Here is a 24,913-nt window from a genome sequence, read left to right as displayed (position 1 = left end):
GTCATTACAGAATTAGATAAAGCAAAAGCTGGGAAAACTTCTGGTTAGTATGGTTAAAAGGAACAGTAGAAATCTCTTGTTGTTACAGTGACTAAACAGTTGGATAAAAGTGTCCAAATGTAGATGATGCCTCACCTGGTCATTTAAATCAGGGTGTAATTTATTTGGAAGTTCTTATATGACTGATTTAACATTTGAGAACTTTTAGTCAGTACCTAGGGGTCGGGCCAGTGGGTTGATCTCTCAGCTCTTTAGTACTTTTGATGTTAAAATTCTGGCCTCAGTCTGTCAGTGCAGGTGCAGCTTTGGCCTGAATTTCTGGGCTGTCCCATACTCTAAAACATCCAGGTCTGTTGTAACATTACTCCTGCAAACACATTTCTATCACCTGATAAGCAAGAAATATACATTGTGAACATTATGCTACTGTATACCTATTTCACTAGAGAGGGGTCAGAGGTCAGGGAGAGAGCAGCTTACCTGCAGCAAGTAAATAAGAACGCTTACACTCAGCAGTGGGCAGTGGAATTGAACCGTCAACTTTTCTGTGCACTGGGCCGACTACAGAAAGCTCTCATGTATCAGAGTCCAGGGGAGGTGAATAATGGGTTTATTGGTAAAAGCTTGTGGAGGGAAACATTCATGCATTATTCATTTTGTCTATCACACTTTTAACACACGCACTGTCTACTGAGTGTTTGTGTGTCACAGATGGCATGAAGAAGAGAGTGTGTGTGTTGGTCATGTACATACTGTACTTCCACATAGTGTGTGTGAATGTGTGTGTGTGTGTGTGTGCATGGCTCCAGAGGGAAGTGTGTTAGGGTGGTGGAAGATGCTAAGAGCTCTGCTTTAATGCACTTTGATTTGAAATGATGAACAGAAAGGTTCTGCTTTTTTTTTTCCTCCAAGGCTGCACATGCACACAAACACACACATACACACACACACACACACACACACAAAGACACACACTTAAGTCTCGTTTTTCTCCCCTCTAATAATCTCGCCTCTCCTCCTCTCTCCTCATCTCTTTTTGCGTGTCTCTTGCATGCACACACACAGACACACATCTGTATTCACTGCTCTGGGAAGCCATTAGTGTGACCCAGCCTTGATTACTTATTTATGAGCCCGGCAGAGGAAAGTGAGGGGAGTGGAGGACCAGGGGGCTTCAATTATAACTGTTGTTTGACTTCACCCAGATCTCACCACAGTTGATGTTATCGTTTCTAACAATGTCAGCAAAAAAAAAAAACACAACAACTGAGTTATATCCATAGCTTTTGAGAAACAAACTGGGGGTATGGACTGGAAATTAAATCTGAAATCTGATCAAACAGAGCAGAGAGGTGGGCGGAGTTATGTTGGATGTCACAGGTTCTGGAAGTAAAAGTCTCATTCAGTTTTGGCGACATTAGGTGGAAGACTTTAAAGACTTCGATGGAGATTGAAGTGTCCTGGTTGAATTGAAAATATCTGATTCTTTGATAGAAAGTCAGAGGCTGCGGACATCAAAATGTTTTGTTAAACTGTCTTGGTGATTTCCTGATAATTTCAAAGAGAAGTGTAAAGGATGCTGTTGAGCATTAGCTGCTAGTTACAAGAAGTGAGCTTGCTTGTAATTACAAAGTTGTGTTACATGCAGCTAGCTTGCTAAGACTAGCACATCTTGTTTCCCATCTCTGCAGTTGAGGAAGGTGTGGAAGTCTTTACAGGCATGTTTGACAAAGCTAGACTGAGTCATGAAAGTACATGCATTTTTAAAGTTTAAAGGCTGATTTTTGAATATCGTTCCCTAAATTATCCAAGTGTATTATTTTATTTTTATGTCCAAACAACATAGACGCTGGAATATGGCCTCATCAGTTATTATAATGTCTTAAGTAATGATAAGATGGGACTGCTGCACTATGAATCACTCATCACACAAATCTGTTCTGTTTGGAAACTCCTTTTTATTGGTTCGTCTTTAGCCAGGAGGGTAGCAGCAGCCACACCACACTGAGAGGAACAAATAAACAAAACCAAAAGACAAACAACAACAACAACAACATCGGTGCTCTTCACTTCCTCTGGCCGCTGCAAAATAAATACCTCACCCATCAACATCATCCGCATGATTATTGTTACCGCTATTGTTGCAACCGTTAAAATAAATATCCATGAAGCAATGTCGGCGATGAAACAGAAAGTGTGAAATGCATATTGTTCCATATATAATATATTCATTTTAGATAGATTTCTATATATATTTGTTCCATATACTCTCCTTAAATTCTTTTACAACATACAAGATGCCAATTTGTACCAAAAGCGATGCTTGCTAAGACACAAGAGGAGACATGTAGTGGTTATAGTGGCAGCCTGCGCACGTACAGCATCAGACAGGTTCCTGACATGAGCTCCGGTCCTGAGGGAGGAATGTTGGAAACACTGGAGATGTTTGGGAAATCCTGGAATTCAAAGATTTATATACTGGACTGCTTTTACTTGTACGCACAGATACACACAGTGTAGTCAGCAGAAGTGTGGTACAGACATTAAAGATCTCTAATGACTGCCGTGTTAGACGTGTTGTTTTGGATTATAGCAAGAAATAAATCGCCTGAAACAACCCTGAATCACAAGTCTTGTCATCATAATAGTTGTCCTTCATTTCCCTGAAATCGTGTTAATCGTCCTTTAAATTAACTGATGCCAAATGCTACTTTCTGCTGCCGTCATCAAGCTCCCTTATCAACTCTCGCTGTGCTTTATAAGATCATTTTCAAAAAGAACAAAATATCTGAGGAGAACAATTTATCCCCACAATGCACTGCTTGAATCACTCTGCGTGTATCTGTAGTACTTACAAAACATTGCATACTGAAGTGGTTATGATTGAACCGTGACTGTAAATATTTTAAAGTTACTTTGAACACAGGTGAATCGGCTTAAAAAATATGCAACAGTAGTTTCCTCTGTAACGTCATCATCCAGCTGAGATAGAAAACAATCCGGGTACGAATAAATGTTCCTCGAGTCATCTCCACAAGCACCAAGATCTGACTGAAGTCATCCAATCAATGTAGAGGAGACAGTGTGTGCGTCTGTGTAGAACCCATCTGAGGCCATGCCCACAGTGATGAGGTCAAACTTGAAAACAGTTTCATTTTTGAAAGTTTTCTGTCCACGCTGTCATTTTCAAACACCAAATAAAATCAAAAAGTGCATTTATTTTTTTTTAATTAAAGGCATGTGCAGACAGTGTTCAATACGTATGCACATGGCTGCCGACTGTTTTTCTGCTGTTTCTTTTTTAAGCATTGTCATTCACAGAGCGTGCATGCAGGATAGAATGTGCCAGCGAATTATCATAAATGGCTCCCATGACAGGCATACATCAGCAATGTTTGAAAAGCTCAGTTTTTCCAGACTGGTATTTGTAAAAAATGTTTTCTCCATTTCTGTTCTGGGTGGTTGAAAACGGCTGCTAAGTGTGGACAAAAAAAGCCAAAAAATGTTTTCAAATTCATCAGCATCAGTGTGGACATAATGTCAGCGTAGGTGATTTGCATTAATATGTGTCAATTACATAGATTATGATTTTTTGGTTGCCAATACTTCTAATAATAATGATAATTTTAAAGTCATAGGTAACACTAAAAGTGGACAAAGTTGCAACATTTATAAAAACAAAAGAAAACAAAGCTGTGTTTAAGTTGAGCGTGTCCTCCACAGTTGCCAACCCGTCTCAAAGTGAAACCAGTGATGAGTGCAGAAACTTTTGGGGCAACATTCACACATCCTAAAAAGAAAAAAGAAAAAAGCAACACCAAAAAACTATCAAAATATTTCTTACCAGTCATAGAAATAAATAGTTATAATGCACGATTTAAAAGAACAATTAGGTTGTTAAATGAAGACTTTGGTCGGTTTATATCCTGACATTTTAGCTTTGTCTTAATTAATAACCAACATTATTTACTTAAAAAAAGTGCAACCATCTGTACGCCATCAAATCTGCACAAATGCCTTCTCACCGATCTACAGAGCTGTTCTGTCAACTTACAAATCCTTTAAAGGCCTCCTCATGCTTCAAATATCGTCCAACTCATGTCTGAGGGCACACCTGTTTGTACCCTTTGCAAATGCCATTGTAGACGCCTGTCCTTGTTGGCATCAGCAAATTTGCAAAAATAAAATTAATTGAGTTAGAAGTTCATCTCTGAACCCCAGATGCAAAGTCTAATGTGACTGTTGGATTGTGTGTTTGGGAAAGTTAGAAAAAATGTGGGAGGCATCAGATCTCATCAGAAAGAGGTTTTCAGATGCTGTTCATTTGAAGCATACTGAGGCCTTTATTTCAAGGTGTATCAATCTGTTCCTGTGCAGCAAAAAGTTCTACTGCTGTGGTGATTCAACTTCATACTGCATATAGTTGTGACTGCAGCTGCACTGATGTTACACGCCTGAGAGGAAGTGTTCAACAAATCCTGATTTTGTTCTTTTAAGCCAGAAGAAAGTGCAGCCAATCAGCTGCTCAAAAGGGTTCAAACCAAGCCATAAATCTGAGTGATGTGAAGTTGTTCAAAGTTTCCTGTTAAAGTTGCCCCAAAAGTTCCTGAACTGATCACATGTGGACAGTAAATAAATGTTCACTATAATGGAAAACAGCCATAATAATATCAATCTCATGGGTCCAAAATAAAGCAGAATAAAAATAGTTATACGGTTAATAGCCCATATTTACATATAAAAATATAGCAAAGTAACTTTTAACAAATCAGGTCAGTGTGTGCGTGTGTCTGCGCTTGGGTGATGCATCGTGACAGACACACACACACACACACACACACACACACACACTCTCACACAGAAATATGCATCCAAACATCACACGCACTTAAAAACATGTACATGCATACACACAAGCGTACACTCAGACATGCACCCGCCTGATGCTGCGTGTGTGCTGTTTTAAACTCAGCTTTGAAGCCTCCCTTCCTAGAAAAGCCATGCTCTGTTGTTGCATTTATATTTGTGTTCCTGAAGAGCTGAATTCAGTTCAGTAGGTGCGATGAAAGTCAGTGAAAGGAAAAAGAAGTCATATGGCTCGTTTTATCGAGCACGCACGATTAACAGTCCTCCCTTTCCTCTTTCCTTCCCTTCATCCAACCTCTCTCCTTTCTCCTTCCTCCCAGCATCCCTCTCTCCCCATCAGCTGTCCATCTGCCAAACACCACAACGCCACTCATCCTGTCCCCCTTCCCTTCCCCTCCCTCCCACGCTCCATTCTTCTCCGGCCCATTAAGAGCTATCATGAAGCTAATTGCCTGTTTGATCAACTCTCTACGGACCAGGAACTGGAGGCTTTTAGCCCTCTGAGCATAAGAGGAGAGACGAACGAGGCAGGAGGGGAAAGATGGGTGTGTGGGAATAATACACCTCGAGTCAGCCAGCTGAACTCAGAATCTCAGTTCCCCAAAAAACACTGGGTTACCAAGAACTCCAGCAATCCTGAGACCAGGTTTGGATTAGTTATGGGTTGAAAATTCTATGAAAATTGAACTTCTGTTGTAGTAGAAACAAATTTCCCTATTTTAATTTAACAACTCAACAGTATAGTTGGTAAAGATACAAATATGCAATAATGAATCAAGAAACTAAAGCTGCCACCTTAAGTCATTCTAGACCGCAGTGATAATGGACACACTGAATGAGAGCGAGACATAGACATGGTTCAGAGAAAAGACGATTTGATTTGAGGGTGGGAGAAGAATGGAGGAGAGGATTAAGTGGGCTGGAGGAGGAGAGGAGGATGGAGGTGGGGGCAGTGAAGGAGGTCGGTCAGAGGAGGGAGGTTGGCGACAGACTGACTTCGGGAGGAAACCCGACCAGACCCCCAGAGCTCCACCGAAGCGGCACTGCTAAAAATAAAACAAGGGAGGCTTCTTCTGCTGACAAAACAACATACACAAAGGCTCTACATACACAGGTTGTTGTACAGTAGGAGGACACACACACTCACAGACACACACACACACGCTGCCTGGATGCACCCTCCCTCCGGTTAAATAATCCCCATTCAGCTCTTGGCTGCTGAGGAAAACATCGTCCATCTACCTCATGGTGCTTTACCTTTACAAATGAGCTTAATAGCATTGAAGTTCACACAGTTTGTACAGTGCATGGTCCCTTTTTTGGTGTCAGACTGTTGTTACAGGTGTGTTACGAGTGTCTTTGTTCTCACTTTGTGCCTTGGTGCTTTGCTCAGAGACATTCACCGCAGCGTGACATTGGTTTCTTCGTTCGTTCATCTTCAGCCTTTTGTGGAGTTTTCTGAATGTCTTTGTGGTCTGAGCTCTCAGTCTCTCCAGCCTCTTACGATTTTCTCTTTCAAGAGGACAGAAACCCTGTTGGCATAGACTGGACATGTCACCACAGGCGTCTTTCCTTCCTGATTTGGTCCATCACCTGCCTGTGCATTCTCTTTGCAATGGGTTGGGAGAAAAGTGGGTTCAACAATAAATAAATAGATTTTAAGACGTCCAGATTTACACCACAGGACGCGGAGAGAGGTGATTTCTGTCTTGGAAGTCTTGGTTAAGGTTGAAGGGCAGTCCAGCAAAGCACGACAGCTTCTTCATTCGGGAAGAGTTTTTGTTTGTTAGGCATGAAGTCTCCAACGTGAACAGGCACAGTAAAGCTTTGGTCCCTCCTGAGCTGGAGAAGAAGTAAATTCAAGGTACATTAGGTGAACAACACTTCACGGTTGGTTGGTTGGCTTGTCATATGTAGGTAGGTGGGTCACAATGGCATTGTCGTCACATTGTCAGCTGTGGCGCCGTTGATTGGCGACAGCGTTGCTTTGGCCACGGCTGAGGGGAAACGGATTTACCTGGCCCCCATCCAAGCCTGTCATAACGGCTTCTCCAGAGCTTTGCTGCGGAGCGAGGGGTGACCGGGGTTAGGGTTGGAGGCGGAAATCTTGCGGCACACAGTGTTGGTGTTGCTGCACCTGCAGCCAGGGCGCGTGGCCCGGTCGTGGGCGCACTGGCACAGGGCAAGGCACAGCCTGGCAGGGGGGTAGCAGCAGAGGCAGGGCAGGCAGAGCGCCAGCAGCCCCATCGTGCCCCAGCGGGCACAGGCATGGGCTGGAGCACAGGAGCACGGCCGGTCGGCACAGTTATCCTCGTCGTCCTGGGCGGAGCAGTGATAGAATAAGCCTTTAATGCAGCACAAGCAGGTGCCATACTCCACGGCGCTTTCAGCAGAGCACAGACAGCGCTGTCCACAGGCCCAGCAGGAAGGCAGGCGGCGGGGGGCGCAGCACTCTTGGCACTTGCAGCGACCACACCGCTCGCAGATGAACAGATGACGGCCCAGCTCAGCCTCGTCCTCCGTCAGGCCTTTACCAAAGGAAGTGTCGGGCTTGAGTTCTCCTTTAGGTTGAGAACGGATCACTGAACTCAGCCCAGAGTGAGATGGCGTCAAACCTGCAAGGAGCCGCTGGTCTGACGTGGCACTGGTCCGAGACATGGAAGAGCTTATAGTACTGGAACGGCTCAGGTGGGACAGGTGAGCATGCTGCTGCTGACTTTGGCTGCGGGGGAGGGCGGAGTGGAAGGAGGGCTGGGGGTGATGGGTGTATACTCCATGAGGGTATCGGTCATCATGGGCATAAAAAAATCCAGACTGGGACGGTGGCTCCAGTGCTACGGGCCTCTCCACATAGTCATTGTTGGCCCGGATGGCACGTATCTGGTCAAGCGACAGCACTGGGACCTGCTGGAGGTCCAGCCCATCTAGCTCCATCCTAAAGGAATGAGCAGGGTCCATCCTGGTGAGCCAGGCTGGGTGGCACCGGGACTGCAGGCCGGGGCTGGGGCAAGGTGCTCCCAACACTCACGGCACATCAGATAAACCTGCAAACACAGAGAGAGGAAGTCGCAGTCGTTAGTCCTGTTGAATTTAACTTTCAATGATTACATATATTAGGACTGTTAATCAATTAAAATATTCAGTTGTGATTAATTGCACGATTGTTCATAGTTAACTCGCAATTAATCACAAATTAATCGCACATTTTTTTTTATCTAAACATACCTTAAAGGGATATTTTTCAAGTTTTTACTCAAATATACTTACTTTATACAAATATGTTTATCATTATTGCAACAATCCAAAACAATGACATATACTGTTGAGGATATTCTCCAGAACAACCTCGAAGGTTCAACATGCTCAAAAAATATACTGAAAGCATAACATGGCAAGCTCATTCCCTGGATCCTGCACACTTAAAGCAAATAATCTCTAATCAATGTAATTGTGTCTAACCTCACATGGGGGAAAATGAAGGCTCACAAAAACATCCCCCTCTACTAAATGGGATCAAAACAAAAAAATCAGCAAAACAAACTTGATTTACATCAACAAAAAATGCAAATGACTTTGGTCTTGTCAGAAGAACCATCTGTCAGGGTTTTGAGGCTGAACTTTTCCCTTAATAATGTGCTAACTTTAACATATTCGTTCATCTTATTACAACTAGCACCACTAGGGCCCTTGTTTCATGAGAGAGTTTGCTGTTGTGAATACACCCTCTGGTGCACAGGAACCGATGTGTTTTTGTTTCTGGTCTTTTAGTAAGCATGTGAACCAAAGCCGCAATGACTAGACAAAAAAAGTGCCACCAAGAGAAACTGCATTGGCAGAAAACCAAAGGAGGAAGTCCTGCCCGATGTTTGATTGACAGAAGAACTCTGGGAATACAGCACATGAACGCTAATCAAAGAAGTCTGCCACTTCGAATTTACTTTTCTTCAATCAAATATAAAAAATCACACCAAAAAAGGAGCTCTGAAAGTCAAAAATTGTAGCATTTGACCAAATAATCAATGATTTGTGTCAACAGTTCTTTGTTATGGAATTATAATTATGGTTATTTTGTGCAGTGGAGCAGGAAAATCATTGCTGCTTTCAGAAAAGATAAAGAGTATGGTCTAGACCTGCTCTATATGTACAGTGCCTTGAGATAACTTCTGTTGTGAATTGGCGCTATATAAATAAAATTGACTTGAAAACAACTGAAGCATGAATAGAAAAATAAATGATTATTTAAAAGATTTTCTAATTGAAAGGGGACACTGCTCTACATACAATAAACAGTGTTCTGCTCTAAATATTTAAGCAGCACTTGATCAAAGATGGATATTTGGCAGCCGAGCTTCCACACAACCATCAGCCATGTCATCATGACTGCTGAGGTTCTCCACTGCTCAAGCTAACGCTATTATTAGCCTGCCAGAGCCGGAGAGATACGACCATGAGGTCCACACTGTAATTTAGCATCTGTTGAGCACAGCTGCTGCTGCCACGGAGGAAACCCACCTGCAGACAGAGAGGCTGGCAGCACAGCCAAGCAGTGAGACAATGTAAAGGAAAAATAAAGTCTCAGGTTTATAAATCGTTATAAATCAACAGACATGTTTCCTGTGGAGGGGTTACAGCCTTTGGTTTACCTGCTAAGACTGGCAGAATGATCCCCATTCAGAAAAATCTAACTGAGAAGATGCCTCGTTTTAGAAAACCAACTGAGAAATATAAAGTGCACAGAGTTTTGGTTTGTGGTTCCAACTAAGCAGCAACCACAGCTAAAAGCTGAAGCTTTTTTTTAAAGTTATAAATCATCTGTTTTTATTGGAACCACTTTCTACCAAAGAGGTGTGTGTGTGAGTTACTCGGAACGAAGTTGCTCTTTCCCAACTTTTTGAAATATTTTGAGCAACACTTATGAACCTGCAGCTGAAATCTCACAGATAAGAGTATCTCAAAACCTTCAGGCTCCTGCAGGGTTAAACATGTCTTTGTAAACTGAGTGAACTGATCCTTTAAGAGGGATACGTGGTCACATTTATCATTCATAGTTAATGTGGTGAATTTTGCTTGCTCATCTGACCACTGCTCCACCCAGACTTCCTGCCTTTTGACCAAATTGGGTTTTCTGACTTCTGTAAGTGATAAAGATGAGCAGTAAAATCAATCTCCAAGCCTCCAAACAGTCCTTTTAGAAAATAATCAGTGCTACGTCCTTTTTCTTTCTTTTTTCTTTTTTTTACTCGCATTTTCTGGATCAAAGTGAATTTAGATCTTTTTCAGTTTCTTACAGACATTATTTGAAGAGTCGCACGATAATAAACTGTGACCATTATCTTCCACCTTCCAGACTTTTGTTACATTCAGTTTTCTTGCTTCAGCTTGTAGATTTTCACTAACTTCAAAGACACAGAGTGAATACCTAGTTTTGTGTACTTGTATTGACTGCATTTATGCATTTGTGTTTCTTCTATACATGCTCTGTCAGACATAAGAAGATCAGCGATGAAACAGACTTAATTGTGGGTTAAACTGAACCATGAATGTTTAAAAATAGATGAGGATTGAACTGGCAAACATTTCAAGGTGTCCATATGTGGAATTAATAAGTGGAAGACTATACACATGGCTTGTACAAGATAGCTCACACTCATATACAACTAAACTACAATAGAAAACATGTTCACTATCAACATATTTGCAACTTGCCATATCCAGGTTATGTTAATAGTAAATGTAATCTGATTGCTTTGGTTGGTTGACTTGTTGCTGGAGTTTAGTTGAGAAAACACGTTTTCGAGGAGACAGGGTTGGATAGCCTGCAGTGTGAGTGTGTACTCAGTTTAATGCTAGATAAGACTGCAACTAAATGCTTGAGGAAAAAAAAAGACTAAATTAAATGAAAGGTCCAAATCTAGTCGAATGTCCTGTTGATTTGATTCCCTGCTCAGACCCTGAATGAAAAGACAGGACTCGTATTTTGATAGTTGTTGCCCACGCTGGAAGGAAAATGTGTGTTTCTTTGTATGTGTGTGTCCATGATGAAGACATGCACAAATACTGCACACTCACACACACACACACTCAGATATACACTCAGAAAGACACTGCAGTCTTGCCAAGTGGCCAAGGGGGAGAGATAGCTGGCTCTCTTCTCACATGGGGCTGGTCCTCTCAGAGAGTAATGAGGCCAAATGGAAATGCATTTAAAGCAGCTCAGATCATGAGATTAGATAGAAGAGGAAGGTAAGGGAGGGAGCAGCAAATGCACAGTCTGAATTCACATCCTCGTGATTCAAGACTCATTCAATAAAACACTGTTAATGTATCAAAAGTTTTCTGTCCAGAACAAACAGGGTCATCTGATAACAAAGCATGCATTATGGCCACCCTCTGTTAAGGAGTATGGTTGAATGGATTGGCTGTGACCATTTAGGCGTCAGTATCCGTCCACCAAAGTGATACAGCATCCGAAACCCCCTCGCCCCACACCTTTCCCTTAACAGATTTTTATAACTTTCAAAAATGACAACGAAAAATTTACATGGCCTCATGCAACAATTTTTTTGTGCGTACAATATTATGAATGTCTCAGAGAAGAGAGATTCTGAAAGTCTGCATTTAGAAAATACTGCTTATCCCCCCACTTTATGAAGGCAGGGTTTTCAGTCCAACTTTGAGTGTGGCTGTTCTGATCACACTATAAACGATTTCACCTTCAAAAGTGGTTGACACATTACAAGGGATGATTGATAAATCTGCGACCTAACGTAGAGGAGTTAAACAGCCCTACTAGTTGAACTCTTTGATTATGTTTGTTGTTGCAAGTTTGAAGTTAATAACTTTAGTGGTATTTCTGTTTCCAGTAATTGAAAATGGCAAGTCAGCACTGTCTGAGAAAAGGATCCGCAGCAGTGATGGCGTCATCATCATCATCATCATCATCATCGTCAAAATGGCGACCATTGGGTTCTTCCTTCATCTTGAGGAAGCGGTAGTACTCTGAGGGTGAACAGGACAAGTGTTGGACGATAGTTCAAATCCAAATTTGTTGGATGGCCGCACAATGGCCAATACTGACTGTTTTCTCAGGCAGTGCTGACTAGGGACTGGGATCAAAACCTGGTTCTAAATTTCTCAAAACTCAAAAATCAGTAATCTTAGAGCTTAGCATACTGCTAATGAATTAGCAGTCATATGGAGTAATGTTTTGAGAGATAAGAGAGTCGCGATCACTGGTGCACAGCACCAGGCCCGTAGGCTACATTACACCGACTGTTCAGTAAAGCTTTTGAATTAAATTCTTGCAGCTATCACGTCCTCATTCTCAGCTTCATTACTCGTTGGGTTCCTGAATCGTTAGGCAGTTTCAGAAATGGTATGCAATGGTGTTCTGCAAAGGTGCTCAAAAAAACATCTCTACAGATCCACAAGAGACGAGTGCAGTGAGCGACGGTGTAGGTCAGAGAGTCCAGACTAGGGAACACACACACAAATCTCAACAATCTGTGTGCAGCCATAGGGGATTGGTTGATCTGATGGGAGGTCAGATTAATGAATTGGAAACAAGAACTTTCATGTTTACCAGAGAAGTTTGTTCCAAGCCTTAATCATGTCCCACTCTAATGAATCGAGACACTTTGATCAATTTACCCTTTTATGTTACGGCTGTGTTAGTCGCACAAGTTGCATGTATCACAATTGTTTTGTTCTGGAATAAGTAAAAGAAGAACTGGAGAGTTTTAATGAGCAGCTGTGAGTGGAAAAAGAAAACAGAAAATGAGACTGCCATCGACAGTCCCAGCCAGCCCCAGAAGTAGACAACCCACACTGAAAGCAAAACACAGAATATCACATTATATTGTTCTGTTATGTACGGCTAAATAGTTAGTTGCAGAAAAAAAGGAAAAAGAGAAATGGCCTTTAGAAAATACAGTGCAAAAGCAGCAAACACAAGTAGGTATGGGGGAGGTGGATGAAACCCAAGAAAGGCAATCCATCACTGGGAGGGAAGGAAGGAGAAGTGATTAGTAAGCTGGACTGTAAAAACAAAAATAAAACAAAACACAAAAAAATCCTCTTCCTGCCCTCAAGGCTTTCCAAGAAGAGACTTTTGAACAAATTGGAGCATAGAGGTGCTCCACCCCACAGCCTCTCTGTATCTTTCTCTCAGACCCCCCTCCTTCCAGCCATAAAGCAGCAGATAAGGAGGCCCAGGTTGGTTAGATGAGGATGCATTTTCAAATTAGTCCGAGGAGAGAGGAGAAGTCCTGGTGACTAATCTCATCAGGGAAGAGGGGTGGCCATGGCTCGCTCATACTCTGCCCGCCTATCAGCCCATCTAATTGTTAAAAAGAAGAGGCCTGTCGTCCATTTCCATGACCTCATTTGTATTTACTGGTTGAGACAACCACAGCCAACCCACCCCAACGTGACACAAATACTGCAAGTCATGTCAGATATTTAGATGAAGGCATCTAGGACGGGAAAATGTAGTGGAACGTCCCTTCAAGTCGACAAAACAAATGGTTTAAAACGATTTCTCAATTGATTGTTATTCAGTTCTTGTTAATCGTCTGGTTTCACTTTTTTAAAAGTAGTAATTTGCATCTTTTGTCTTTTAGGATTAGATTAAAGGATAACCTCAGTGTTTTTGAACCTGCGAAGTTGCTGAAATACCATCACCTCAGTTGGTTAGTGTGTTTGTGTTATTGTTGGTACTTTTATTTATGTAAAGGATTGGAATACTTCTACCACTGAAAGGCATACAATAACACAAATAAACTAACCAATTGAGGCGGCAGTATTCCAGAAACTCATGCGTTCTGCTTGGTAAAGTTACTGTTTCTGTCTGTTTAAGCCTGAAAAGGTATAGGTTTAGGACAAATCTACAAGATCGTGGTTTTTGCTTAAATTACAGAAACAACTATGGGTCCTGTGTATGTTTTACCCATCCATCCACCCCAACCTCCTACCTCACCTAGCACAGCCTTTTTGCTATTTATACTACATCTACTTACTAGTGGTCATAATTATTATGGCCTCATCATCCTAAATTGCAGCCCTTAAAGAAATATCTACCCAAATATCAGCTTATTAGCACCAGAAAAAGGTTTAATTACTCTGTTAATTTGTGCATTAAATTAGCAGCATCAGCACCATATTTTTATATACATAGCTGATAAAGGTGGCAGTGTATTTTATATTTATTTGTATTTTGAATGTTATTTCTAATGAGCAGTGGGGAGGAAAATAAAATCTGTCCCTGTCCTGGTTATTGGCATCAACACATGACCTGAGTCCATGACACTGATTGGCTACGTTGAGGAGTTATCAAATGTCTGGCAACAACAGATGAGAGCTGTGTGTGTGTGTGTGTGTGTGTGTGTGTGTGTGTGTGTGTGTGCGCGCGTGCGCGTGCGCGCGTGAGTGCACCCTCCCCTCTCACATTACAAGTGGAGCTCAGGGCTGTGTTGTTTTTTTATGTGTCACGTGTGTTATTGTGAGTTTGTGTGTGATTGTGAGGATTCTGGGTAGCTGACTTCTCAAACATGGTTTCCATGGACACATCTTCCAGTAGAGGGATGGGCGATGCAAACCACAGCAGCCACTTACTGTACATAATTCACTCTTTTGTCTGATTAAAATCTCACAAACAAAATCACAAAAAGTCTAAAATTCTGCGTGTTTAGAAGTTGTCATGTTTCTTTAGTGATGTAGAAAAACAACTTGAAGTTGGGTTTGTGTTTATTTTGTGTCCAGACATGCTGAGGAAAGCAAGTAATCTGATATGCATTGATGTGCTGTATATTTATAATGTAATAACCCATACTTATTTAAGGCTTTATATTTTTAACCATCTTCTTCAGTTCCTGGAATCTGGTTTATTTTTATGGCACACCCTTAATATTTTTTCCTCTCAAAAAATTAAAATTACCTGAAGTCAAATACTATTGTTACTAATTTTGTTAAAAGTGTCATTTCATGCAATCAGCCATTGGATTTTTTCTTGGAATTGGGTGCCAATACAGTGCCTTTTCTTTTCACAATATCTTAACACCAAGCAGCTGTACTAGAACTAGCATTAGCAGATTTGTAAATGTAAAAATTGTCCTCCTGAAAAACTCTAGATTTTGTTTCTGCAATGATTACTGGGCAGAAATGACTCAGAAAATATGTTTTTACGTGTGAAAGAAAATTTGAAAAACCTTACTCAACCATGTCTGCCTTAATTGCTTTCCTCGTCACGGACATTCCCACAAATGTGATGGTTTTTTTGGGGGGGAACTTGACACAGGTTTATGACAGACACTGAACTATCATGGCCGTCAGCACAATGAGTGTTTTATTTAGTAGATAATCCATCTGGCTGACACAAAGAAAGGAAAGATGATGAGAGGCATCTATCCCTCTCTCTCTTTCTCTTTCTGAAACTGGTGCTTAATGGCATCACAACAGCAGGAAATGATAGGAAGGGGAAATTGGACTGACTTTTTAATTTTGGTTTCTCTTAAGCTGCTAGAATCTCCTGAAGACGGCGTGTGTAAAGTGTAAAAAGGAATGTCAGTGAAACAAACCAAACTGAAAGCAAAACAGTCACAGAGAGCTGGTGTTTCAAGAGACCATCAGTGGTAACCTGAGGATGGACCTCTGTGCTGGGGGAGTATCAGTAATGACTGAGCTTCTGCCCTGGAATGGACACACACACACACACACTCCTGCTCCAGTACTCTTTCCACAAAAACACACACTGTATACACTTTGTTTCTGCTGCCCAGTCACAGCTACACTACCAGGTTTTAGCTGATGTGTTGCCCTGAATCTCTATATTCTCTAAGTTAAAATATGATGTATATACTAAATTTTGTTTTAATTTCATCTCTGTTTTTGGGGCTTCAGAGAGCTGTTAGCAAGGCTGGAGCCTCTTGTCTTGTTTCCCTCTAATGTGTAGATGAAGTTTGAATGTTTTGTCATAGAGACAAAGTCAGGAGTTGTAAAAATAAATGCAGCCGTTCAGCCCTAGTCACTGCCCTTGAAATCAGTGCAACAACATGCATAATTGGGCCAACTCCAACTGCCAGTTCCTACCAGCACTTTACAGGTTAATTATCAACTGAGTCGAATTCGCAAGGAAAACAAGATGTCACAAATTCCTGGTTTGTAGAAAATGTGGAATGCCCAAACCTAAGTTTCGAAACTTCTTGTAGAAATCTAAAGTAGAAACAGTTTCAGGCCAAAACAAAGTCACTGATTCAGATGTCAAAAGTGAAAAGAAACTTCTAAACTGTGCTGATCCCTCTTCTACCCGATGACTCTCTGACTTCCGCTGAGTCTGGACTCGACCTGCCGATGGTCGATGGAGTTTAATGGACAGAGCGTCGCTGCATCTCTCAGCCGATGACATCATGGTTTCAGGCTATTTTAAAACTGACTGCAGTGACCCTTCGCCTTGGAATGAGGAGGGGTTGCCCTCTCCTCTCCTCTTCTTTCCTGTCTTCCTCTCCTCTCCTCTCACATCCTTCTCCTCTCCTCCCTTCATATCACCTTCACCACCTCCCTTCACTCTCCCCTTTCATCCTTTCTCTGCTGCCCTGTCCTTCACTCCCCAAACTTTTCTTTCTCCTCTCTGCTTTTTTTGGCCTGTCCTGAGAAGTTTTGTGCCTTTTTCTCTCCAGACTCTTAAAAACACTCTTCAGTGCTTTATAAAATTAAGAAATAACACTTTGCAAGTGCAGCTGAGCAGTAAAGTAAGTATCCCAAAACGTTTGAAGCAAAACGTTTGAAGCATCACTTTCTGGGAAATCTGTTTGTTTGCAGCTGAGAAGATCAATATTAATTTAATCTCTCTGTATTCTCTATGACAGTGAGTCTAACAATTATGAGATAAAAAACATTTTGTTAGGTGTTATGTCAAGACTCTAATCTGGTAACCCAGAAATCATGACAGGACATCTGAGAAACTGAATTATGCTTCTCCAGAAATACATGCAAACGTTTCTAGAGACCTATGCAGAGCATGATGTTAATGGGTAGGGATGGGTTCTGATGGCCTCTTCCATTTTAGATGTGTTTCCAAGTTGGTAAAACAAGCAACATCATGTAACAGCTTCAGAATAATTTTGATGGTACACTGGCATGTAATATGGAGAATGGTGCCTCTGTCATTCCCCCTCTGTGGCCTGAACACCTGTTCTTCCTCTATGTAACTCACTGTTATCTACTGTAACTAACTAAGCAGCGTAAACTGCTGGAATCAGGCCGAATCTGTAGATCAGTTAAAAAGACTTAAAAGTCATTAAACACCAGCGTTCATCTCTGATATACAGCCAGGAAACTTTGAAAATATCAAGGAGAATCAAGAACAGAGTTTTGGTGTGTTTGTTATAGCGACAGCACTTCAGGCTCTGGAAGCTGGGGATCATGGGAATTAAATGCTGTTCAGCCGTGTTTCAGTTAAATGAGTGGAACTACTCAGTCAGAGAGATTGACAGCCTTTGTTTTTTGTACATGAAAATGGTTTAATCTCTTGGACTCTGAGCCCAACAGACGAAGCTGCAGAGGCCGTTGTTGCTTAGCAAAGTTACAGTTTGTTGCTTCAAGCTCAGCAACCAACAAATTCTTCATCAAATACTCCATTCATGTTCAGTCTTTAGTTTGTCTTCTTTGGCAAAGAAAAAGAAAGACTGATAATGTAAACAACAGCATGGTAACTCAGCAATGCTGTTATTAACAACAAACATGGCAGATCATTCCAAAGTCAGTGAAATAACTCCAAGATGCAGTATTTATGGGATGATACTACAACAGATGGCGGAAAAAGTCTCTTGTTTAAATAACTACCGTCCAACAGTGGGGTTTTTTCAGAATTGTCCATTATTGACGTCCTTTTCTGGCAACGGGTTTGGAGAAACAACTCTGGACTGAATCTGAAACAGACCCACAGCAAAAGGAGAGGATCTACCAGACCTAATTAGGTTGACTATAATTTGGATCACACCTGACTGAGGACCCAGGTCAGGTCTTGGGCAATAGGAACACAGTGAGCCTGGGATGACCTCTTTCAGTACCTCAAAACTACTAGTTACTTTCCATAGTTACACCTCAGCACATTGGATTAGAAATGAAATGATGACTTAAAGGCTAAAGTGAAGACTTTTAGCTTTAAAGTAGGAATTAGAGTTGTGTATTTCTTATTCACTGTGATGGATAATGTGTGTGTTTATCATCCAACACCATCATAACAGTGATAGGAGTAAAATATTAATAGCTGCAAAAGGTGTTGCTGTCGTGTAATCACAAAAAGCTTTGAAAATCACACATGAAATCAATAAACTCCAATTGCGTCAAAGAAAAAGAGAATAAACTCAGCAGCTTCAAAAGGTCAAAACATTTGACTACTGTGGTGCCAGCTTCTCTGGGTGTGTGACTGTGCGGTCCGTCAGGCACTAAGACCTGGGGGCCTTCCTCCCGATGCCCTCTGGGAGCACAGCGGGATTGAATGACAATAAACTGGATGAGATACCGGATGTGCCGAATCTGACCCCAACGGAAAGACTGAAATAGACACTGCAGACCAGCAAGTCCAGGCACGGGAGGAAGGGGAGGGGGACGGGGGGGGTCAGGAAAGAAAGGGACAGTGAATGAGTGAGGGATGGTGATACTATTAATGGTAAAAAAAAAATGAAAGTGGAGGAGCCAGATGTAGAGAGAGGGATGAGAAAGATGGAAAAAGTCAAAACAAGCCAGAGAGAAGGAAAACATGAGAGAGCAGAAGAAGTAGTAGTAGTTTGTTTAGTAGTTTAGTAGTCATGAAACATTAAATTGGACACTGCCTCAGTCAAAAACAATGATTAGAGTGTATGTTTTGGTACATAACATAGGCAAGATTTCCTCCTTCTTTTAATTATTTGTAGAATATCTGTACATGGCAAGATACTACAAAAACTACTACACTAATCTGTGTCAGGAGATTTGTAAGTCCATAAACAAGTAAAGTCAAGTAAAATTGTCAAAAAAAAATGATTAAGATCTATATATTAAGAAAGGGTTGTCGCTGAAAGGCCGCCAATGTCCAAAATATCTTTTGAGGGAAACAAACACTACTTTCTGCTTAGACACTGAATGTTGGCTCCAAAAATAACCTTGTTTTTTAGAATTGTCCGATCAATGTGATTCCTAGAAAGAATGGGCTGTGAATATCTGGTGAAACACCAACCAGGAAATGTCATAATAATCTCCTGTAACCCCGTTACCTTGGAACTGAATAAGGATAAAGGTATTTTTGCTTAATCATACTTAATTCAGGAGGAGTTTCCACCACTCTGTTACACTGTCTTTGGTCCTGGACCACATAGGAAGAGCTCCTTACTTTTTCTTTCAGGTCCCTGTGTAACTAAATGTAATCTCTAACCTTAAATAAAGTATAAATGTAACTTTATTTAAGGTTAGAGATTGGATGGTTTTTGTGTTATAGTGAATTATGGTACGATGACAATAAAACTTGGAGGCAGGTGCACTGAACATTTAAAAAGCAGTGATACCTTTAGTGCTGACAACACTGTGCTGCCCCAGTTGCTGTGGTGTTATAGGTGGAGTTTTTAAAAGTTAAAAGTACCTAAAAAAAACAGCCTCTGAAAGACCAGACTGCATCGTGCCAGCTCAGAGTTTGGCAACAGTTGAGGTGATGTAAGACGCTGAAACCTAAGATGAGAATGATTTATCTTTTTGGTTGTTTGTCCAATGTTTTGTTATCCTTGGTTTTCAATGATACTGGCCTCCTCTGGTAACATCTATGTCTTCATTGCCATAATTTCTTCAATATTGAAACCTACTGTGCAGCAGTTAGTTGATTAAGCGCAGACATTAGTCATGGTCATCCAGAATTTGAAATGTAATTGGTCATTCTTAGATGAACGCCACCCACAAGAGGCCTAAAATGTCAATATGCCAGTAAGGATTTTTAGCTGCTGCTTGTTTAACAACCTACTATACTTTCTATTCCCATGGTATAGAAATAGTCCCATACTATCATGGCAATTGTGGTAATCAGAGAAAATATCTTGTTGGCAATCTTTGTTGCCAAGCATAGACTGAAGAAAAACATGGATGTAGCATTAGTGTATTTTAACACGCAGGGCATGGGATTACCACGGGTTAGAGTCTTCATGACACAGAGAGCCCGATGTAGACAGAGGGATGGGCGCTGGGTGGCAAGACCCAATTTGTACTCGATGTGAGAAATCAGGGGTTTTCCCATTCACTTCAATACAGTTGATTTTTTTTTCTTGTGACATCTAGTGGCTTTTGGAGGAACTGCACCCTAAGCTTAAAGGCACAAACTCCACCTTGATTGTTGCTTTTTGTTGCTAAGCATGAATTGCTGAACACTGATGTAATTTTTCTGAGAATTTCTCCTGGTTTACATTTTCAGTGTTTTTAGGTGACGCTAATTTATTTTTGGCCACACTGGCTGTTTCCTGCATATTTCTTTATTTATTCTAGGTATTAGGAAATTAAAAGTCTTCACTTCCTCTGCAGTAGCAAAGACCAACAAGCCAGAGTCCTTGAAGTTGTTTTTATCAGCTGTAAATATTTGTTTTCAATTAGAAACAAAGTAGAAAAATATATATACGTATATATATATAGTTTATTGTATTGTATTATGTATTATTGTATTTCTGAAAATGCCCCTCAAAAAAGAGATTGTACTCTCAAGGGACTTCCTGGTTAAATAAAGGTTAAATAAATTATTACCATTCTGTTTCTTCTATACAAAATTCAGTGGAAAGTCCAGGCTGTTTCTTTACTGTCTTTATTTTCTCTTTAACAAAGTGTTTGAGTTTGTCTCTCTCTTTCCACAAGTTTGTGGTTCTGTAGTGCATTAGTCAGTGCATTAGCTCCTCTGCTGTGGCATTTAAAAAAAAACCCTCCATCTCCATTCATCCCCTCCCTCTCTCCATCCATCTAACCATCCATCCATTTCATCATTCGTTCATCTGTCCGCCATATTCCTCCACTCCGTGCATACTGTCCCCTCCCTTTCATCCATCCATCCATCCCTGGTCAACCCCTCCTCCTAATGCTACCACTCCTCTTGTCCCATTCACTTTCTCTCTTTCCCTCTCTCTTCCTCCCTCCCTCCCGTCAGTCCATCCCATCATTTGCTCATCCACCCGCCCCCTCCAGTCCCACCCCAGCGGAGATGGGTATTGACATTCTGCATCCGACCTTGAGGACAATCAATCCCAACCCCACATGTCCCCCCATCACAGCTACACACACGTGTATACACCACAGACACACACAAACTGCTGAAACACACCGGGACAAATGTGAACATGAACAGTTAATACGACTATTTTGCTGTGTTTCACTTGAGGATTGTTTTGAAATGTGCTCTCTTTCCTCTCAGTGATTCATGAAGGCTGTGTTTAAAGTCGTCTAACTTACTCCAAAAGTTGGTAAAAACACAAACTGCATGTTTCTCTGCAGACTAATGAACAGGATTAACACAGCTTCACTGCTAATAAAACAATAACTTGGATCAGTCTGACCACCAGGGGCAAAGGAGGTTACAGTGAACATGTCTGCACTTCACCCCTCCACAAGCTCAAACACAAATCCAGATATTTAACTGTAGTAAATACAAAACCTGACGAGTAACTGTGTCATGTGTATTTATAGAAAAGATATATTGATGGAATTTAAAGCGGGTAAAACATGAAACCATGAGACCATCTTCCTTCGACTGTTCCCCCACCCAAAAGATGGAAAACCAGGCAAAGGCAGAAACATATCCAAGTAACTCAACACCTGATAGTGAGAGGATATTCAGGAGGTTCCTAATGTTGATTTTGATTCTTTGCTTTAAGGCTTAAAACAATTCTGTCCACCTCTTTATCTCCAACTTCCATGTGTGGCTGCAAAACCAGCAACAATTTACAGTTTTCACCTGTGTTTAGTTTGATAGTTTGTTGCCCTCATGTTCTGTGCTGGTTCTTGTTATACCAGAGCTTATGAGGTTGGATGTAAAAATTCATCTCAACTTGATGAGACATTTTTACAGATATGTGACATGTAGAGAGAGGCTGGTGGATCCAGCCACAGCGTTTACGAAAGCAACCAAAAGTTTATTGTAACATTACGACCCAAAGAACTCAACTGAAACTGGAAAAGATTGGACCTTTTTGTAGTAATTCAAGTGAAAATACAAGTTTGTAGCAGCTCCATGCAAAAACTCTGAATAGCAAAATTATATCAACAAATATTCATGAGAACCTCATCCATCTGCATCTGGTTTCCATAGCATCACACTGAGTTTTCAACATCCCAAAATATGTAATATTTCTTTTTAATATGCTGCAGTCTATGTCCTATATCATTGCAAATGGCTGCATAAATATAAAGTACAAAAAAAGAAAGAAAACTGAAATGAAAAAGCTGTTTGCAAAACTAGAAAAGCCTTTTAAATGATTCCTTATTTCATCAAAAATTCCCAGTGGAACTTTTTTTAATCCCAAGGTCACACAAACCATCAATAGTTCATCAGCAGATCGGATGGCGACAGGATGAATTTATGCTTACCTCTGACTGGTGGGAGATCCATTCTGCGGCGGCGTGCTGGGGTGTCCTGGGTGTACGTGTGCGTATGACAAAAAACGTCTATAATATTCCTATAATATCCTTGTAATGACTTATATCTCTGTGGAACCCAGTGATTAATTTATCTTCAGCCTTAATGTACTTTAGTGAGTTTTTAATCTCACTTTTAAGATCTTACTTTACAGCAATGGGTTATTTTGCTGAAATATTTATACGATAACCCACTATAGATATTTTATAAGATTACTGTAGCCCTGTGGTGTTAAGGGTGTGTGAATGTAAGGAGGGATAAGGCTGGGAGGATGCTCTTTCTCAATGTGACGCACCCTCCTCCTCCTCCTCCTCCTCCTCCCCTTCCCGGAGCTCTTCCAGGGAGCGCTCTGATCCCTGTGCGTCCTCCTGAGGTCACCTCCTCCTCCCCACAAAAACCGAACAGTCCCTTTTTACGCACGCTGCATCTAAGGGCTCCACACTCTCCGTCCGAGCTGGGAGAGACCTTGCAAGTTGCAAGAGATGCTTCTGAAATAGAGATCCTGTCAGAAACAGGCACAGTTTTGGCGTCTGACTCCTAAATCTGTAGCTTTCGCAAAGAGAAAAATGTCCTCAGTTGCAGTTGCAGGAGAGAGAGGTGGAAGTATCTCCACGCAGAGAAATGTTGCAGCAGCACAGTGTTTTTGGGTGTAAAAAGAAATGATGACGAAAAGGAAAACTTGCAGCTGGAGGCTGGAGTGAAAGTCTTCCAGAGTCAGAGACTGAACGCAGAAATTTTTATAAAAGATCTTCCTTTTTTTCCCCCCACTCAAAAGAAAATGTTTCTTTTCTCGTCCTGTTGTAGTTTCCTCTTCTCTCCCCGAGAGATGAATGACTGAGAGCTGGATGCACTTTCTCTGTCTCACTCACTCACACACACACAGACACACACACTCTCTCCAGTCACCCCTCCTCCTCCCTTCCTCTTTCTCTCTGTCACTCCTCTCCCTCTCTCACCCCTCCCTCTCCCATCATTGAATTCAATTCAGTCCTGCTTTATGAACATGATGAGGCAGAAGCCTGCATGTTCCTGAAGTGTTGATCCTTTCAGCGTTCACAACTGACTTTGGTATGATGTTGTCATTTTATTTTATTTTATTTTTAGCTCGTGTGTAGTTCAACCAGAATTTCCATGAGCAACACTGATAGGATATAAGGGAATATGAATTAAAGTTAATTTAGAAATCAGAATTGAAATTATTTTGTCATTAATTATAAAATTATATCCAGTTCAATCTGATCTCTTTTTGCTTTATTCTCTCTCAGATCCAGGAGATTTTTCCTGGTCAGTCAAAGAAGCATGGTAAAATTAATTTGCCCTACCTGACCAAATAGGTGGTCTTGGAAACTTAGTGGCATAGCGACTCCTTTAGGGGATAGTTGCCAAGCTAAGTGGTAACATGCTACTGCTAGCCAGCCATAGTTGTCTGCCAAGTTAGCAGGTTAACTGCCAGACAGCAAGCTAGCAAGCTCAGATGCAAACTGGACACTGGGCTAACACTCTTTATTACCCCATTTTACTTGTGTCTAGAGTCTTAGGGTGAATTATACTCTCCATAGGTATGTTCCACGATAACGCCCTCATTCCACTGGCAGTTTTTGCGCACTGAATGTATAATGACATAGACTTAGACATAGATAACACCTTTTCTGTAGCATGAAAATAATGTAGCTTAGTTCTTAGAGTCATTTTGATTGGGCCTAATGGCTCAAATATTCATTAGACAAAGACTCATTATGGAGAATGAATATTCACAAAAGCATTCTTAGGGTGAGTTTGCATCACAATACCTAGGGCTGAGGGATTTTATCAAATTTTAACCAAAATTGCGATTTGAACTAATGCGATTAGCAAAGGCTGCAGTCATTTTCACAACTCCTGACTCTCACCCTGTGGTTAACCACGTCACATCAGTTGACAACTCACTACATTAAAGGAAAGAAAAGCTCCTACAGGTGTTGCAAGGACCCCAAACATCTGGAAATCAGATCAAATTATCAGTTTTTTTTTTTGTTTGTTTTGATTTAAATGCTATCTGCCAATGGTGACTCTGCTAGCAGGGAGGCTAGCCATAGTCCTCCTCTCCGTATATAGCTAAAAAGATCGCCAGCCTGGTGCTTTTCAGAAATTATGTCACAAACCTTATCACAAAAGCCATTAGAAAAATCTTAGATATTTTCACAAAATCGTTCAGCCCCGAAAATATACTTATATTTTATACCTTATTTGTATTCATGTTGATACAGCAAAGAGGGAGGGAGCTTTTCATTCATTCATTCGTTCGTTCGTTCCATAAGGACAAGTGACATCACTGACAATATGCTGCATGACTGTAATATGAACCTCCTTCCTTTGTCTGTGTGTGTGTGTGTGTGTGATGCTCATGCATGTGTGTGAAAATGTGTGTGTGTGTGTGTG

At 41.2% G+C, this 24,913-nt stretch overlaps 1 protein-coding gene and 1 long non-coding RNA gene across 2 annotated transcripts in view; one reads left to right on the top strand and one right to left on the bottom strand.

Annotated features, from left to right (window-relative positions):
• LOC127143689 (uncharacterized) overlaps positions 1-24,913 on the top strand; it is a 41,022-nt gene that overhangs the window by 8,588 nt on the left and 7,521 nt on the right. The window lies entirely within an intron of this gene.
• Positions 1,939-23,328, bottom strand: LOC108895105 (protein sprouty homolog 3). The gene is made up of 2 exons (XM_018693769.2): positions 22,447-23,328; positions 1,939-7,910 (listed from the first exon to the last, which is right to left on the bottom strand). Exon 2 carries the CDS (start codon positions 7,822-7,824, stop codon positions 6,904-6,906), a length of 921 nt encoding a protein of 306 aa, XP_018549285.1. The 5' UTR covers positions 7,825-7,910; positions 22,447-23,328; the 3' UTR covers positions 1,939-6,903.

Source organism: Lates calcarifer, linkage group LG20, assembly GCF_001640805.2.
Source record: "Lates calcarifer isolate ASB-BC8 linkage group LG20, TLL_Latcal_v3, whole genome shotgun sequence".
NCBI classification, from domain to species: domain Eukaryota; kingdom Metazoa; phylum Chordata; class Actinopteri; family Centropomidae; genus Lates; species Lates calcarifer.
This window is presented reverse-complemented; position numbering and strand designations above follow the sequence as displayed.